The sequence below is a fragment of the Microtus oregoni genome, unplaced genomic scaffold, assembly GCF_018167655.1.
Source record: "Microtus oregoni isolate MIOR12 unplaced genomic scaffold, Mior012 000001F_ref0000356, whole genome shotgun sequence".
Taxonomy (NCBI): Eukaryota; Metazoa; Chordata; class Mammalia; order Rodentia; family Cricetidae; genus Microtus; species Microtus oregoni.
Window position 1 is genome coordinate 71,089,689 of NW_024543060.1, and position 18,741 is coordinate 71,108,429.

Consider the following 18,741-nt stretch of genomic DNA (forward strand, 5'->3'; position numbering starts at 1 on the left):
TGCAGATATCCCTAAAGTGTAGATTCCTGTAGATAGATGTGCCCAAAAATGCTATAGCGGAATCACATGTTAGTCTTACATCTCTATTTTTTGGTGACCCTATATACTGATTTCCATAGTGACTGAACTAGTTTGTGTTCCTGTTAGGACTTTTCTCCACCCACGTCTTTGACGCCATTTATTTTCTGAATTAGATATTGTACTGACTCGGGTAGGATGTGCTCTTACTGTTCTTTCCCTTTGCATACCGCTAATAACTAAGGATGTTGACCCACACTTCTTCTGAGGACTCTGTTCACTTCAGTTGTGTTGGTTGTTGGCTTTTTCATTCTGTTCGTGTTCGACACTTTTAATTCATTTTGGAGATTAATCCATTGGTGGATGAGTATCTGGAAAATATTTTCTGCCTTTTATCTTTTTGAGATACACGCTCACCAGTCCTGGCTAGCCTGGAACTTGCTATGTCGATGAGATCAGCCTGATGCTCTGCATCCCACCTTCAGTGTTGTGATTAAAGGTGTGTACCATCATACTCAATTTCTCTGCCTCCTTCAGGATGCCACTTCGCTGTGGTAGTGCCACCACTATGCCCATGGTTTTTAGTTGATGCAGTCTCACTGCCGTTACTATTGCCATTTTCTCTGCCAGAGCTACTGAAGCCCTACTCAGAAAATTATCACCTAGGCCTCATATACTGAAATCTTAGCCAAAGCAATTAGTCAAAAAAGAAAGAAAAGCTACAGATAGAAAAAAGGGAAGTGGAACTGAGGCACTGGCTGTGGTAGTTTCAGGTCTCATCTTAAGGGTATTTTTTATTTTTATTTTTATAATATTATTACAAATTTTCACCTCCTCCCCTCCTCCCATTTCCTTCCCCCTTCACTCCATTCCCCCTCCCCCTCACTCTCCAGACCAAAGAGCAGTCAGGGTTCTCTGCCCTGTGGGAAGTCCTAGGTCCTCCCCACTCCATCCAGGTCTAGAAAGGTGAGCATCCAAACAGACTAGGTTCCCACAAAGCCAGTACATGCAGTAGAATCAAAACCCAGTGCCATTGTCCTTGGCTTCTCAGTCAGCCCTCCTTGTCAGCCACGTTCAGAGAGTCTGGTTTGATCACATGCTCCATCAGTCCCAGTCCAGCTGGCCTTGGTGAGTTCCCATTAGATCAGCCCCACCGTCTCAGTGGGTGGGCGCACTCCTCCTGGTCCTGACTTCCTTGCTCATGGTCTCCCTCCTCCTGCTCCTCATTTGTACCTTGGGAGCTCAGTCTAGTGCTCCAGTGTGGGTCTCTGTCTCTATCTCCATCCATCACCAGATGAGTTCTATGGTGATATGCAAGATATTCATCAGTGTGCCTATAGGATAAGGCCAGTTCAGGCTCTCTCTCCTCAGCTGCTCAAGGAACAAGCTGGGGACATCTTCTTGGACACCTGGGAACCCCTCTAGTGTCCAGTCTCTTGCCAACCCTAAAATGGCTCCCTTAATCAAGATATATAATTCCTTGCTCCCATATCCACTCTTTCTCCATACCAACCATCCCATTCCCCCAAGCTCTCCCCACCCTCCCCTTCTCCCTTCTCTCTTCCCATCTGCCCTTATCCCCACCCCACCCCTCAAGCTCTCAATTTTTGCCTGGCAATCTTGTCTACTTCCAATGTTCAGGAGGATAACTACATGTTTTTCTTTGGGTTCACCTTCCTATTTAGCTTCTCTAGTATCATGAATTATAGTCTCAAAGTCCTTTATTTATGGCTAGAATCCACTAATGAGTGAGTACATACCATATTCGTCTTTTTGGGGTCTGGGTTACCTCACTCAGGATAGTGTTTTCTATTTCCATCATTTGCATGTAAAATTCAAGATGTCATTGTTTTTTACCGCTGAGTAGTACTCTAATATGTATATATTCCACACATTCTTTATCCATTCTTCCATTGAGGGGCATCTAGGTTGTTTCCAGGTTCTGGCTATTACAAATAATGCTGCTATTAACATAGTTGAACAGATGCTTTTGTAGTATGATAGGGCATCTCTCAGGTATATTCCCAGGAGTGGTATTGCTGGATCCTGGAGTAAGTTGATCCGAAATTTCCTGAGAAACCGCCACACTGATTTTCAAAGTGGTTGCACAAGATTCATTCCCACCAGCAATGGATGAATGTTCCCCTTACCCCACATCCTCTCCAGCAAAGGCTATCATTGGTGTTTTTGATTTTAGCCATTCTGACAGGTGCAAGATGGTATTTCAAAGTTGTTTTAATTTGCATTTCCCTGATCGCTAAGGAGGTTGAGCATGACCTCAAGTGTCTTTTGGCCATTTGAACTTCTTCTGTTGAGAATTCTCTGTTCAGTTCAGTGCCCCATTTTTTAATTGGGTTAATTAGCATTTTAAAGTCTAGTTTCTTGAGTTCTTTATATATATTTTGGAGATCAGACCTATGTCTATTGCGGGGTTGGTGAAGATCTTCTCCCAGTCAGTAGGTTGCCTTTTTTGTCTTAATGACAGTGTCCTTTGCTTTACAGAAGCTTCTCAGTTTTAGGAGGTCCCATTTATTCAATGTTGCCCTTATTGTCTGTGTTACTGGGGTTATACGTAGGAAGTGGTCTCCTGTGCCCATATGTTGTAGACTACTTCCCACTTCATCAGGTTCCATGTGTTCAGATTGATATTGAGGCCTTTAATCCATTTGTACTTGAGTTTTGTGCATGGTGATAGATATGGGTCTGTTTTCATTCTTCTACAGGCTGACATCCAGTTGTGCCAGCACCGTTTGTTGAATAAGCTTCCTTTCTTCCATTGTATACTTTTAGCTCCTTTGTCAAAAATCAGGTGTTCATAGGTTTGTGGGTTAATATCCGGGTCTTCTATTCTCTTCCATTGGTCAAGTTCCCTATTTTTCCACCAGTACCAAGCTGTTTTCATTACCGTAGCTCTGTAATAGAGTTTGAAGTCAGGGATGGTAATGCCTCCAGAAGTTCCTTTATTGTATAAGATTGTTTTGGCTATTCTGGGTTTTTTGTTTTTCCATATAAAGTTGATTATTGTTCTCTTAAGGTCTGTCAAGAATTTTGTTGGGATTTTAATGGGGATTGTGTTGAATTTATAAATTGCCTTTGGTAGAAATGTCATTTTTACTATGTTGATCCTACCCATCCAAGAGCATGGGAGGTCTTTCCATTTTCTGGTGTCCTCTTCGATTTCTTTCTTCAATGCCTTAAAGTTCTTGTCAAATAGATCTTTCACTTCCTTGGTTAGAGTTACCCCAAGATACTTTATACAATTTGTGGCTATCGTAAAAGTGAAGTTTCTCTGAATTTCCTTTCTGCTTCTCTATCCTTTGTATATAGGAGGGCTACTGATTTTTTTGAGTTGATCTTTTAACCTGCCACTTCACTGAAGTTATTTACCATCTGTAGGAGTTCTTTGGTAGAGGTTTGGGGTCACACTATCATATCATCTGCAAATAACGCAAGTTTGACTTCGTCCTTTCCGATTCGAATCCCCTTGATCTCCTTATGTTGTCTTATTGCTACTGCTAGAACTTCAAGAACTATGTTGAAGAGATATGATGAGAGTGAACAGCCTTGTCTTTTGCCTGATTTTAGTGAAATGGCTTGGAGTTTCTCTCCATTTAATTTGATATTACCTGTTGGCTTGCTATATATTGTGTTTATTATATTTAGGCATGACCTTTGTATCCCTAATCTTTCCAAGACCTTTATCATAAAGGGGTGTTGAATTTTGTCAAATCCTTTTTTCACATCTAATGAAATTATCATATGGTTTTTTTTCTTTGTTTATTTATATGATGGATTACATTGATAGATTTTTGTATGTTGAACCAGCCCTTCATCTCAGGGATGAAGCCTCCTTGATCGTAATGGATAATTTTTTTAATGTGTTCTCGGATTCTGTTTGCCAGAATTTTATTGAATTTTTGCATCGATGTTCATGAGTGAGATTGGTCTGTAATTCTCTTTCTTGGTTGGGTCTTTGTATGGTTTTGGAATCAGGGTGACTGTAGCTTTGTAAAAAGAGTTTGGCAATGACTCTTCTGATTCTATTATGTGAAACACATTAAGGAATATAGGTATCAGCTCTTCTTGGAAGATCTGATAAAATTCTGCATTAAAACCATCAGGTCCTGGGCTTTTTTTTTTTTTTTTTTTGGTTGGGAGGATTTTTATGACAGCTTCTATTTCCTCAAGACTTAATAAGTCTGTTTAAATTGTTCACCAGGTATTGATTTAACTTTGGTAAGTGGTACTTATCTAAAAACAAGTCCATTTCTTTTACATTTTCCAACTTTGTGGCAAATAAGCTTTTGTAGTAGGATCTAATGATTCTCTGAATTTCTTCAGTATCTGTTATATCCCCCTTTTCATTTCTGATCTTGTTAATTTGCATGTTCTCTCTCTGCCTTTTGATTAGTTTGGATAAAGGTTTGTCAATCTTGTTGACTTTCTCAAAGAACCAGCTCTTTGTTTCATTGATTCTTTGGATTGTTTTCTGTGTTTCTATTTTGTTGATTTTAGCCCTCAGTTTGATTATTTCCAGTCTTCTACTCCTCCTGGGTGAGTCTGCTTCTTTTTTTTCCTAGAGCTTTCAGCTGTGCTGTTAAGTCTCTAATGTGAGCTTTCTCCGTCTTTTTTTTTTTTTTTTTTTTTTTAGTGGGCGCTTAGAGCTATGAACTTTCCTCTTTTTGCATTAGGAGCTGGCGGGGCTGTATTCTGCCACCCGGATAGCTTTACCCGAAATACTTACATGGAAACTGTATTCTTTTAAACACTGCCAGGCCCATTAGTTCCAGCCTCTTATTGGCTAGCTCTTATATATTGATCTAACCCATTTCTAATATTCTGTGTAGCACCATGAGCTGGCTTACCAGGAAAGATCTTATGCGTCTGTCTGGAGTGGGAGAATCATGGCGACTACCTGATTTGGCTTCTTTCTCCCAGCATTCTGTTCTGTCTACTCTACCTACCTAAAGGTTGGCCTATCAAATGGGCCAAGGCAGTTTCTTTATTAATTAACCAATGAAAGCAACAGATTAGAAAGAAATCACTCCCACATCATCCTCTTAGCACTGCTTTAATAGTGTCCCATAGGTTTGGGTATGTTGTGTCTTTATTTTCATTGAATCCAAGGAAGACTTTAATTTCTTTATTTGTTTTCTGACTCAGGGGTGGTTCAGTAGTTGACTGTTCAGCTTCCAAGCGTTTGTAGGCTTTCTGGGGGTAGAATTATTGTTAAATTCTAACTTTATTCCATGGTGATCCAATAAGACACAGGTGCTTACTAATATTTTTTTGTATCTGTGGAAGTTTGCTTTTGTTAGTGAGTATGTGGTCAATTTTCGAGAAGGTTCCATGAGCTGCAGAGAAGAAGGTATATTCTTTCCTCTTTGGGTGGAATGCTCTATAGATGTCTGTTAAGTCCATTTGCTTCATTACCTCCATTAATTCTCTTATTTCTCTGTTAGGTTTCTGTCTGATTGACCTGTCCATTGGTGAGAGAGAAGTGTTAAAGTCTCCTACTATTAGTGTGTGTGGCTTGATGTCTGCCTTGAGTTCCAGTAATGTTTCTTTTACATAGGTGGGTGCTTTTATATTAGGGGCATAGATATTCAGGATTGAGACTTCATCCTGATGAACTGTTCCTGTTATGAGTATAAAATGTCCATCTCCATCTCTTCTGATTGATTTTAGTTTGAAGGCAATTTTGTTAGAAATTAGTATGGCCCCACCTGCTTGGTTTTTAGGTCCATTTGCTTGAAAAACCGTTTCCCAATCCCTTACTCTGATTAGATGTCTGTCTTTGTGGTTGAGGTGTGTTTCTTGTAAACAGCAGAATGTTGGATCCTGTTTTTGTATCCAATCTCTTAGCCTGTGCCTTTTTATACGTGAATTGAGTTCATTGATATTAAGTGATAATAATGACCAGTGGTTGTTAACTCCAGTTATTTTTAATTTTTTTGTTTTTGGTAGTAGAATGTGTGTGTTTCCCTTTTTTGAGTTGTGCTGGTGAAGGCTTGCTAGATGTCTGAGTTATTTTGGGCAACGTTGGATTCCTTGGGTTGTGATTTTCCTTCTATTACTTTCTGCAAGGCTGGATTTGTGGCTACGCATTGTTTAAATTTGTTTTTATCCTGGAATATTTTGTTTTCTCCATTGATAGTGAATGAAAGCTTGGCTGGGTACAGTAGTCTGAGCTTGCATCCATGGTTTCTTAGTTTCTGCAGTACATCTATCCAGGACCTTCTGAATTTTATGGTTTCCATAGAGAAGTCCGGTATAAGTCTGATAGGTTTACCTTTATAAATTACTTGACCTTTTTCCTTTGCAGCTCTTAATATTCTTTCTTTATTCTGTATGTTTTGTGTTTTGATTATTAAATGGCGAGGGGATTTTTTTTTTTTTGATCCAGTCTATTCGGTGTTCTGTATGCTTCTTGAACCTTCATAGGAATATCTTTTTTTAGGTTGGGAAAGTTTTCTTCTATAATTTTGTTGAATATATTTTCTGGGCCTTTAAGCTGTAATTCTTCTCCTTCTTCTACCCCTATTGTTCTTAGGTTTGGTCTTTTTATTGTGTCCCAGATTTCCTGAATGTTTTGTGATGAGAATTTGTTGGATTTGCTGTTTTCTTTGATCAGTGCATTTATTTTCTCTATGGTGTCTTCAGATTTGGAGATTCTTTCTTCTATCTCTTGTATTCTGTTGGTTATGCTTGTTTCTGTAGTCTCTATTCATTTACCTAGATTTTCCATATCCAGCAGGCCCTCGGCTTGTGTTTTCTTCATTGCCTCCATTTCAGTTTTCAAGTCTTAACTGTTTCCATTATCTGTTTGACTGTTTTTTTCTTGGTTTCCTAGGGTATCTTTTACAGATTTATTCATTTCTTCAAACTTTTTGCTATTCTTCTCATCCATTTCTTTAAGGGAGTTTTTCACATCCTGTTTAAGGGACTCTATCACTTTCATAATGTCAATTTTTTCTACTTCTTCTGGATTAGGATGTTCAAGTCCTGTTGTAAGATCGCTGGGTTCTGGTGTTTTCATGTTGTTTTTCAGATTTTTAGAGGAATTCTTGCATTGGTGCCTGCCCATCTCTTCCTTCAAATGCTCTCCTATGGAACTTCTGGTACAGGATCAGGTTCCCTTGCTTGCCAGGGACCTCGCTGACAAAAGGCCTACCTTGCTGCCGGCAGGCTATTGAAGCAAAGGAACTCCTGCCTGGTTGCACTCACCACCCTGTCCCAGCACCCAAGCAGGCTGAGCTGGGGGATCTTATGGCCCTGAGGAAGGGAGGAAGAAGGGAGGGGGTGTCTGAGAGCAAGCTGGGATGGGACAGGAAGAGAGAGGCAGTAGTAGGAGAGAGTAGACCCTGCAGAATGACCAGGAAGTTTAGGGGGTTGAGGAATGTCTGTGCTCCATTTCCCAGTCTTCTGCCACGGGTCAGGAACACACTCACCCCTCTGATGGATCTTCTGGTACAGGATCAGGGCCCCTTGCTGGCCAGGGACCTCGCTGACAAAAGTCTTAAGGTTTTTTGTAACACATTCTGACTTGGTTTTTTACACACTGGAAGAACCCAGGTTCATGTTTCCATGTGTGCTTATCCAGTGTCCCCAGCCAGACACCATTTGTCTAGTGTCCTCTTCCAGTAGACTGTTTTCTGACCACGCTTTATATTTTTGAAGTCCAGAGTGACAATTCTTCTATCGGTGATACTTTTGCTCAGAAGTCCTTTGGCATATGGAGTCTCTTGTGTTTCTGTGTTAACTTTCTGACTTTCTTCTTTGTAGCTTTAGGAAGGAAGCATTGGCAGTGAAGTGAATCTGCAAACATCTTTCATCGGTACTGCCATTTGAAAATATCAACAACAAAAACATCCATGAGCAGGAACAGTTTTCCCACTCTCTAGTGCAGTGGTTCTCAACCTTCCTAACGCTGTGACCCTTCAATACAGTTCCTTGTGCCGCGGTGACCCCCAACCATAAAATTATTTTCATTGCTACTTCATAACTGTAGTTTTGCTGTTATGAATCATAATGTAAATATCTAGTATGCTACCCCTGTGAAAGGATCCTTCTCCTTCAAAAGGGTCATGAGCCCCAGGTGGAAAACCATCGCTGTGGTGTCTTCTACAATATCTGTCTTCAGTGTTTGGTTCTCATTATAGAGGTCTTTCACCGCTGTAGTAAGGTTGATTCTTACATAATTTATTGTCAGAGGACTACCGGAATGGAACTATTCTGGAGGTTTCTTTTTTTTTTTTTTGTTTGTTTGTTTCTTAGCAAGTTCACTACTATGTCATACAGAAGCTACCACAGGGTAGCTTGCGGAATCTGTTTGCCCCGCTTCCTCACTGGACTTTTCCAGCTCTGAGCGCCTCTGTCACCTGCAGACATGGATGCTTCTGCTTCTCCTCTCCTAGTCAGATTCTCTGACCTATGACCTCATATTCTTGCCCTAGTTAGCGGGCTGTGACTAGTTAGTTACTCTAGGCTGTAGCTCCTCCGCAATTCTCGCCACTCTTCATTTGCTGCTTTGACTCCCACTCCAAAAGGAAGCACAACCAGTTGGTAAAGTAAGTAGTATCCAGTGGGCTCTGCACATCTGGATGAGCAGGCAAAGGGCCTTGCATCGTCACAGTTTTGAGGAAGAAATTTCTTTGACTCGTATATCATTTAATTATTTTTCAGTCTTGGGACTCAGACCTAGCCCGCATTGCAAAATCGTGGGCAAAAGTTTGTCAGTTTGAACACAATCCACGGCTGAAATCACGGCTGCACCCGAACTTTACCGCAGTGGGAGAAAATATCTGGACTGGATCTTTAAGCCTCTTTTCAGTATCTTCAGCCATCTCATCCTGGTACGATGAAGTCAAGTACTACGACTTCAGGACTAGGAGATGCACGGGTGTCTGTGGTCATTACACTCAGGTAAGTACATCCCTACAGCCTCTTAGAATCATCTTTTTAAAGGTGGAAAACTGAACGCGGAGTTGAGAAAATATATAGTGGGCTAGTATTATAAATATGATTATATTATAAATTATGAGAGGTAAATGTACTTGGAGAATTAGTTACATGGAAAAGGTCATATGCCAGAGCCATCAGATCAGGCAGTATGAGATACCCGTATGAGATAGCCTGAATGTTATGTTACTTAAAGCTTTGCAATGTCTCTGATAAGCGAATCTGAACTCTCCTCGCTAGCTAAGTGGCTTTAGGGAAGCATCGTAAACTCTCCAACTCGATTTGTTGACATATGGATGGTAGAACCTCCCTTCTATGCTTCTGGTAAGAACTGATTGAGTCTATCAGCCTAGAAAGGTGTAAAGCCCATGCTCACTTATAAAATGGTTGTCCAGAGTTACATCCTCTACTGAAGCGGTTAGGACCACTAATTTGATCTCATATCTATATGAGAGATAGATATGATTTTGGAAGTCAGTTTTCTCATGTCCCAAGTACAAGCCCTCCTTTTCCCCTATGGGTGTAAAGGGAGACATTTTAGGGGCATTTCCGCTGCCTCTAGTCTATATGATATGAACCTGACCTTACTCCTCTTATTTTGACTCCCTAGGATAAGGGCATACAAGTATGGCTTACAAGTCTATTATAAAGTGAGCCATCTTCTGAGGGCCACGTATTTTGCATGCTCAGTTACTTAAAATTCAACTAAAGCACCAGGCTTATTCATATACATTGTACACCTTCTATACCTAGTTAATTGATCCTAAAGCCTTTCTTTTCATTTGACAAATTCCACTTTTCAAGAGGCAAGTCATACATCTCTTGTAGTGTGGGACACTGTGTGGGCCCTTGGCTATATAGTTTCTGTGTCTTCTTTGCACACATGACCTATGTCAGGTGTCTTGCACTGGGCTAGTCATGCACACATGTGTCTCCCCAAATCAGCAGGAGCTAGCCTGGGAGCCAGAAACAATTTCCAACCATATCCTGCCTTCCCTGCCTCACTCCTGTTTCTCTTGACTCATATCTCTGAGACTGCAACCCAATAAAGTATGGGCCCATAAGTTCATTTCTCAGAGGGTGATGTGGAGGAATCTGGGCCAGTACTTGTTGGTAAGCACTTAGCAAAGATTAGCTATCAGGATCTAATTTTCTAATGAATCACGTTGGAAGAGGATGTTGCCATATCTTGGCTACAATTCCTGCTTCAGCCTTCGAGGAGACTGTGCTGTGGGTTTCAGGACAATTCAGTCACTCCAGCTTCCTGCTGGAAAGTTACCTAAGGTGGGGATTGTAACCTCTCCTTACCCTCATCTTTATGCAAATGATGTTGTTTACATCCGTGGCCCAGTGATAGCTGGTACAGAGTATGGGGCATGAGTTCAATTGAGTATCTCTCTGTGAACAGCACAGTATTTCTTGACTCTACTTCAACATTTTACCTGTCACTGGAGACAGGCTAGCAACTTCCCATTTTTGTTTAATGGATTCACTAGGGGAAAAGTTCCAGATTCAATTTGGATCTGAGTTCAGATTCTGCCTTGATGCTGTGTGACCCTGGCTTGCTGCTTTGACTCTTAGGTAAAGATAACAACAGGACCAACTCTATGGCCCAGACTGGCCTGAGATTCACTGTGTAGCCCAGGTAGGCCTTGAACTCCCAGTGCGCTTCCTGTTTCAGTTCCCCAAGTGCTGGGATTACAGGTGTGAAGTACCATATCCAGTTAACCCAACTTTGAAAATTGTAAGGGTTGAGATCATCAAGGTCTCCTGAAGGCCTGAAGCACTGTAGGGAAATAGTGAAAGCTTTACTTAGGTGGGGTTCGGGCAAAGGAAGATAGGGGTATTCACTTGAAAAAGATATAGGGACTTTACCCTCTTTTCTCTCTTTGATTCACTGGACACCACAAGATGTAACTGGTTTCTATAAACCTCATCACAGACCTAAAGGTAATGATGACAACTGAGCATATCCTGAGATCGTGACCAAGAATCCCTTGAGATCATGACCTAGAACCCCCTGAGATCATGACCTATAACCCCCTGGGATCATGACCTAGAATCCCCTGAGATCATGACCTAGAACCCCCCCCCCCCGAGATCATGACATAAAACATCCTGAGATCATGACATAAAACACAGATTATATGACCTGGGACATCCTGAGATCATGGTCTGCAACATGCCTTCCCTCTGAAATTTTGTGTCAGTGACTAACAGCTAACATACTAACTAAAGCATACCATGCATGCTAAGCAATATTTGCCCATTTCTGAAAAAGCACATCCAAAGATGAAGGATCTTTAGTGTGAAACACTGTGAAAGAAAATGCTCACACAGGACTCAGCTCCGTGTTTAAAGACATGTCTGTGGCCCCCAAAGAAGCTCCAGCTCAGCTCCACTTCCTGAGAGGAGTGGTCCTAGCCCATGTATTAGAACCAGTAATAGTGAATAGAGCTCTATGGAACAGTTCCGTGATGGCCTCTTCTGCAGGCCCAGTTCCTGCAGGTCCCAGGTGACCACTGTGCCCCCATATTTGGCACAATCCTTGGCACAAAATGGCTTGATAATTATGGCAAAAAGTTAATTTTAAAGTATATTTTTGTATAAATGGTTGGTTTGTCTTAAAGAGCTAGTTAGGGTTTCAAATGTTTTTGGCAATCTTTGATAATTGATCATTCTTTTCTTTTTCAGACCACTGTAAAGCTTTTTATTAGTATATATTAATTATACACAGTGATGGGTTTTATTGTAATATTTTCATATATTTTTTTTATTTATTAGAAATTTCTGCCTCCTCCCCGCCACCGCCTCCCATTTCCCTCCCCCTCCCCCGACCAAGTCCCCCTCCCTCATCAGCTCGAAGAGCAATCAGCCCACACACTGAGACAATGGGGATGTTCTATCAGGATCATTCTTAGTCAAGATGAGCCACATGATTTACGGGAATAGGTGGGAAATGAAGAGGTGGAATGAAGAAGAGCCGGGCAGTGGTGGCGCATGCCTTTAATCCGAGCACTCAGGAGGCAAAGGCAGGTGGATCTCTGTGAGTTCGAGGCCAGCCTGGTCTACAGAGTGAGTTTCAAGACAGCCAGGACTGTTACACACAGAAACCCTGTCTTGAAAAACCGAGAGGGAGAGGGAGGACCACCGAAGGTGCTAACTATGCAGCAGCATAATAAACTAAGTCTGGAGCTCCTGTGAGGATGAGACCCAGTTTGACAGCACAGCTGTCTCCTTGGGAACCAGCTCTGTTCTCCATTTCCTCTACACCAGGGACCACATTTTCCATCTGTTTAAGTGACTGTACTTCTTTAACCCAGGTTTGCAGTTACCCCATTTTTTCCTTGCCTATATGGTCTGATTTAGCCTTGTGCCCTCCAGTTTTCTATCTCTGTTGCGAACCCATCCTCTGAACTGCAGATGTTTAAGGCCAGCAGCTCTGCCTGCCTTTACCGGGCAGCCCCAAACATGTTCTGAACAGAACCCTGTGCCCATGTTCCTACCCACCTTCAATATTCCCACCCACCTTGAATATTCCCTAGTTGTCTGTCTCAATAAACATCACTTGGGTCCCAAACTCAAATGCTTCCCATATTTAAAACAAAATGTTTTCAGTTACACCTGTCAGGTGTGACCTCCATCAGTTTCTAGGAATTTCATTACCCAAGAGTGAGTTGCCTTATGTCCTTTCTTCCTTCCTTCCTTTTTCTTTCCTTTCTTTCTTTTCTCTCTCCTCTCTCTCTCTCTTTCCTTCCTTCCTTCCTTCCCTTTTTATTCTTTTCTGTTTGAGACAGGGTTTCTCTGTAGTGATGGAGCCTGTCCTATGCTGGTATTAAAGGCGTGCACCACCACCGCCCAGCGTGTGTTCATTCTTCACAGTGGAAACAGCCTCCAGCATTGCCTCCTCCTTCCCTTGCTCGCCTCAGTTCACTTCCTAAGCACTAAGTGGACCTTGCTAAGATACCAGAAAGAGTATTTTGTTACTTAACAACAAATTCCTTTGGTTTGGTCCTCTCTTGAGGCTCCACTTTGCGTTTTTTTTTTCTTTTTCTGCAACTCTAACATGTCTAGGGACTTGCACCCCAGTAAGCTTAATCTCTGAGAATGGATGTTGTCCATTGTCATGTCTTCTGTTTCTTCTCAGTCCACATCCTCATCACTTGTGTCTCACTTCAAAGGCATTTCGGAGGGCTCCCCTCAACACCTCTTTGAATCAGCTGCTTTCTTCAATCCGTCAGGTTACCCTGTTTTATTTTATTGCTGTAGCTTCCTATAGGAAGCATGGCTTAGAGCAATCGTTCCCATCCTTCTTAATGTTGTGACCCTTTAATACAGTTCCTTGTGTTGTGGTGACCCCCAAGCATAAAACTGTTTTGTTACTTCACAACTGTAATTTTGCTACTGCTATGAATCCTAATATAAATATATGATATGTAGGAGATCTGAGATGTGACCTTAAAGTGGTTGTGACCACAGTTGAGAGTTTCTGGCTCAGAGAATTCATTGGAATTTTGAGCACCCAAAATTTCCCTGGTAAAGAATGTTGTACCCTTAGAGTTTCTTCCCATAATTACGAAGCCCTGACGATAATCAATAGCTCATTTCTATGCTAAGACACTCTCCTGTGCTTTCAGGTTGTTTGGGCAGACAGTTACAAGGTTGGCTGTGCGGTGCAATTTTGCCCTAGAGTTGGTAACTTTGAAAAGCTTTCCAATGGAGCACATTTTATATGCAACTATGGACCAGCGTAAGTGCCTGAATTAAATTCAGATATATATTATTACAGGTATGCATCTTCAATATAGAAAATGTATAAAGAAAAATCGCAAGGCCTTTAAATTCTCTACCTGGAGACATACTCCATTAATATTCTAATACATTTTCCCGGTATGTATGTGTATGTGTATGTGTGTGAGCTTTATTAACACTACAGAAGGCCTTCATCTTTAAGAGTAACAAGATCAAAATGCTTACCAGGGACATAAATTGATATATAATACAAGAAAGGAGGATTTATATTAACTTATTTTATTAAAATAATAGAATACTTCCCACACTTAAAAATAGATAAGGTGGAATTGCTCAATTCATATTAATTCTTTTGCCAGTTGAGTTTTTCAGGTGGAAACAGTTTGTCCCCTCTGGCAATGAGAAAAGCAATTCTACTTTACTGTGCTTGTGAGTCCTACATACTCAGAAGCCTGTGGTCAGACCAGAGATAGACATTTTGCTGCTTGGTTCTAATAATTACAAAAACAGTGGTGTTGGGGGAACAGATGCACATGTGTGCAAGTATACATGTATGTTGGTGTGGGGGGCACAATACGCATGTGTGCAGGTGCCCATGTGTGTTGGCGAGGGGGTACAGAGATGTATGTGTGTGCAGGCACACATGTATGTTGTGGGGGTTAGGAGATGCACATGTGCAGGCACACATGCATGTTGATGTGGGGGTTAGGAAATGCACATGTGCAGGCACACATGCATGTTGATGTGGGGGTTAGGAGATGCACATGTGCAGGCACACATGTGTTGGTATGGGGTTAGGAGATGCACGTGTGCCGGCACACATGTATGTGTTGGCATGCGCGGTTTTTAATCTAGACTTGTTCATGTGTTTGGTTTCCTTACACGTTTCTATGTGTACCATGTGTGTACCTGGTGTCTTCAGAGATCAGAAGAGGGTGTCGGATCCTCTGGAACCAAGGTCAGGAGTCATGGATTGTTGTGTGAAGCAACACGTGGGTGCTAGGAACTGAACCCAGGGGCTCATAACCACTGAGCCATCTCTCGATGATATTACTCGCTGGGACCAGGGGCTCGCTGGTCACTCAGTGAGTTCGAGACCTACCTGCCTAACTCCCTAAAGCTAGCGCTTCAAACAAGCACTGCCACTCTTGGCGTTTCAGAAAAAGTTGGGGAATGAACATGGGGTCTTTGTGGTTGCATGGCAGGCATTTTCCAGAGCTCTCCCCGTACCTTAGCTCTTTTCTTACAGTAATTATCACAGTTACTAGTCACATCATTGTTTATATGCAAGTGAACTGTTTCTAGTTTTCCCATCATTTTCTTTTGGTGTTCATTACCCCAGCCCAATAATGTATCTAGTATAAACTATAGTGTCCTGGTACACTGAAAATATAGAGAACATGGAATTGTTTTTCTAGGATAGGCAGTGTTTGGATGGAAGTAATCATAGAGGCTTTGGGTTAAGTAGAAAAAAAATTCCAACATAAGACATTTCTAGATTTCTTCCTGACTCATATATATAAATATAATCTGAGATTTTGGGGGGAGTTATTAACCTTCCAGACCTCGTTTCCTTACCTGCTAAACAGAAACAAAACGAATTCATTCTCAGAGTGATCATAGTTAAATGAGATGGTATAAATTATACACCCTCCAAATATTAGCAGACTTCTGCTTGCTTCCGTCTTCTTAGCCATCTGATTCTGGACCTGGTCAGGCATTCAGAGTAAAGCACAATTGTGTCGAGGGCCCTCCACTAACCGTCTTCTGCTTCACAGAGGAAATTACCCAACGTGGCCATACAAGCAAGGAACCACTTGCAGTGATTGCCCAAAGGATGACAGGTGTCTCAACAATCTCTGCAGTAAGTAAGATAACAATAAAATCTCACCTCAGAATTAAGGTATAGGTGGTGTTTTATCCTGGTAGCTGTTTTCTAGAGAGCTGTAACAAGTCAACAGCTTACTGTTCTAGGACCACACATAAGCTTAAGGGAGTGTCCTTTAAGATGTCCACTGTCCCATGGTCTGAAAGGAACCTGAAGTACCACGGTTATGCCAACCCCGCGGTTCTTTTAGTTCTTTTGTGTGCTATCTGTGACAAACTGCCTCATGGGTGCAAGGCCAGGATAAGGGGTGCTCAGGAGGGAGGGGGCTGGTAGCCCAAGCTTCACTGTATTAATCTTCTCAGAAAATGTGTGTGTTTTACAGTTGGAAATTGCTTTTTTATTCATAAAAAATTTTTCTCAAAAGGGGCTTTAAAAGGGCAGACAATATAAACAGTGAATAATAACCTTAGCAAATTATGAAAAACAAAATCAAGATTAAATAAAAGTAAAAAAAACCAAACTAAAAACAAAAAAAATAAGATTAGCAGCATTCTCTCACTGCAATTCCCAAGGTCTCTTCCAGACCTAAATTTTGGTAAATTGCTCCCCTTTTCCCCCATTTAAACACTAAAATTTTCAGGTATGAAATACGCACCTAACCCATTTTTCTCCTAATATATTATTATTATTATCTTATTCATACATAGCAGCAGCCTCACCAGGAAACTTAGTAACATGCACCTATGTGCGGTTAAGTTCTTCTCAGAACCAAGGTGCTAAAAGTGCCAGTCTAATGACCAGTTCTATCTCTGCGACCCTGACCGTCACTCTGTACCCATCTCCTCAAGAGTAAAATGACACTACCACCTGATAGCTCACTGAATGACTACACACCCTCTGTCTCCATATCTGCCACCCTACGGAAATGCTATTGATGTCAGAGCTTCTGGAGCTCTAACTGGAGACGGTGTCTATGGTTGGCAAAACAGATTAGGCCTGTAGTCCAACCACAAAAATCCCTGGGCTCAAGAGAGAGAGACAAACTTGCATGGTACATACAAGACCATTTACTTTAGATGATTTAACCTCTAGGCTGTCACTCATCTTTCTATTTACAAAGTTTAATTTCTACACTTTTTTAAATGGAAATGTTGGCCTGTTTGGAAGCACTCCACTTTTTCTGTACCAATACTGAATGAAGAGTCTTTCCAACTGGAAAAAAGAAAAACCACCCCACCTTTTACAGTGAGGTTTTAGGGGGTAAAAATTGTTAGGTAAGAGCTCTTATTTAACCTAATGGACATATTATAGTATTAGATGAAGAACTAAAATCCACTGTTTACCATTCATTATGCAAGACTACTGTGTGAATGCCTGGACATGCTTGTCACGCATTAGGTGGTCTTAGCCAGGGCACGGATGTCCATTTGTTTCTGTAGTTGAAAGTAGACCTACAACTCTGCAGATGCACAGGGAAGAACTAGAACAAGCGCTCAGCAAGTTCCTGGGTACAGCTGTCAGGAGATGTTAGGGTAGTGGTGGCTCAGGTACGATGGCCAGAGAGAGAAAGGTGATGGCGAGTGCCCTAACAAATTCCAGATGGTTCCATCCAGGCATTTAATAGCAGTCCATGTAGAGGAAAGCTTCTAGAATGCCAAAGCAATTAGGGCACTTTTCTTTCCCAGTGCTGAGTATAAAAATCTGGAGCTCAGCAAAAGTCATGTCTCTTTCTCTAAGTCAGATGGCCCACTGCATTGGATCATAAACAGGATCTATCATTCTTCTTGGGGAGGGGCTTAGGAAGTAACTTTAATTGCATTATTTAAAACAAAACATGCTTTAACCTTTAGTTTCAACCACAGCCCAAAATAAGATTCATCTGGTGGCTGTGGCATGGTAAATATTTTTTCCATTAACTGTGGTAGAAAACAAAAATTCACATATTTTTTCAGTCTTTTTATATGAACTGAATAAGTTGAATTAATAGCAAAAACTTGATCTTTGACAATCAGTCTTAGGGTTTCTATTGTTGTGAAAGGACACCATGACCATAGCAACTCTATAAGAAACATTTAATTGGGGTGGCTCACTTACAGTTTCAGAGGTTCAGTCCATTGGTGCGGAGCATGGTGGCATATAAGCAGACATGGTGCTAAGCTCCATCTTGACCAGAAGGCAACAGGAAATGGTCTATGACACCGGGAGTAGCTTCAGCATAGGAAACCTCAAAGCCCACTCCCACTGTTGGCCGAGACCCAAAATAACCGCACAGAAATTGTATTATTTGCAACTGTGCTTGGCCAATGACTCTAGCGTATTCCTAGCTAGCTCTTACGTCTTAAATTAACTCACGAGGCTCTCGGGTGTCTGTCTCCTTTTGTAGCAGCTACATGGCATCTCACTGACTCCACCTGCTTTCCCCAAGTGTTCAATTTAGTTTTCCCTCCTAGCCTACTCTGCCCTATCACTGGCCAGAGCGGCTTCCTTATTAACCAATAAAAGCAACACATAACAGAAGGACTTCCCATATCACCCCCACAGAGACACACTTCCTCCAACAAAGCCACACCTTCTATGCATGTCACCCTCTTTCAAACTACCACCATCACTGTAATTAAAGCAATAACAAGTTCATGGTTATAAAGATGTAAATCAAAACCTAACCTTTTAATTCTGCTTTTACAGTTAACCCACGAAGAGACGGTGTCTCACGTAAGTATGCAAACTTTAAACTGTTTGACTGGGCACTGTGGACTGGGGTCAGCACGTGAGAAACTAAAGCACACTCTGTTTCACAGGTTACTACTCTGGCGACTACCCAGGAAGGCCCATATATCTACGGAACAGATACACATCTCTCTTCCTCATTGTTAAGGCGGTCCTTCTCTTACTGTCTGTTATAATCACCATTTTGGGAAAGCACAAATACCCTAATTTAGTTCTTTTGGACTACTAATGCCATCGGTGGCAGGCAACTTATAAGTGGCTATTGTAAAACATTTGAGAAAAATGTTTCAATAAAGCCTTAGAAGAACCGCTTAGTTTCCTAAATGTACAAAGAGGTTAAACTCTTCTTTATGAATAAGGACTGTCTAGGTTGCCACAGGTAGGCTTTCAGCAAGAAACAGATTCCCTGGGGTTCAGATTTGCAGAATACATCTTTGGTAACTCTAAGTCCCATC

General features: G+C 41.5%; 1 protein-coding gene across 1 annotated transcript in view; it reads left to right on the forward strand.

Moving 5' to 3' along the window:
• Window positions 1-18,540, forward strand: part of Glipr1 (GLI pathogenesis related 1) — a 30,369-nt gene extending 11,829 nt beyond the window's left edge. Inside the window, exons 3-7 of the mRNA XM_041677234.1 lie at window positions 8,704-8,943; window positions 13,617-13,729; window positions 15,510-15,595; window positions 18,245-18,271; window positions 18,358-18,540. Coding sequence (XP_041533168.1) covers window positions 8,704-8,943; window positions 13,617-13,729; window positions 15,510-15,595; window positions 18,245-18,271; window positions 18,358-18,515 — 624 coding nt within the window. The 3' untranslated portion in view covers window positions 18,516-18,540. The remainder of the gene's footprint in view (window positions 1-8,703; window positions 8,944-13,616; window positions 13,730-15,509; window positions 15,596-18,244; window positions 18,272-18,357) is intronic.
• Window positions 18,541-18,741: the final 201 nt, after the last annotated feature.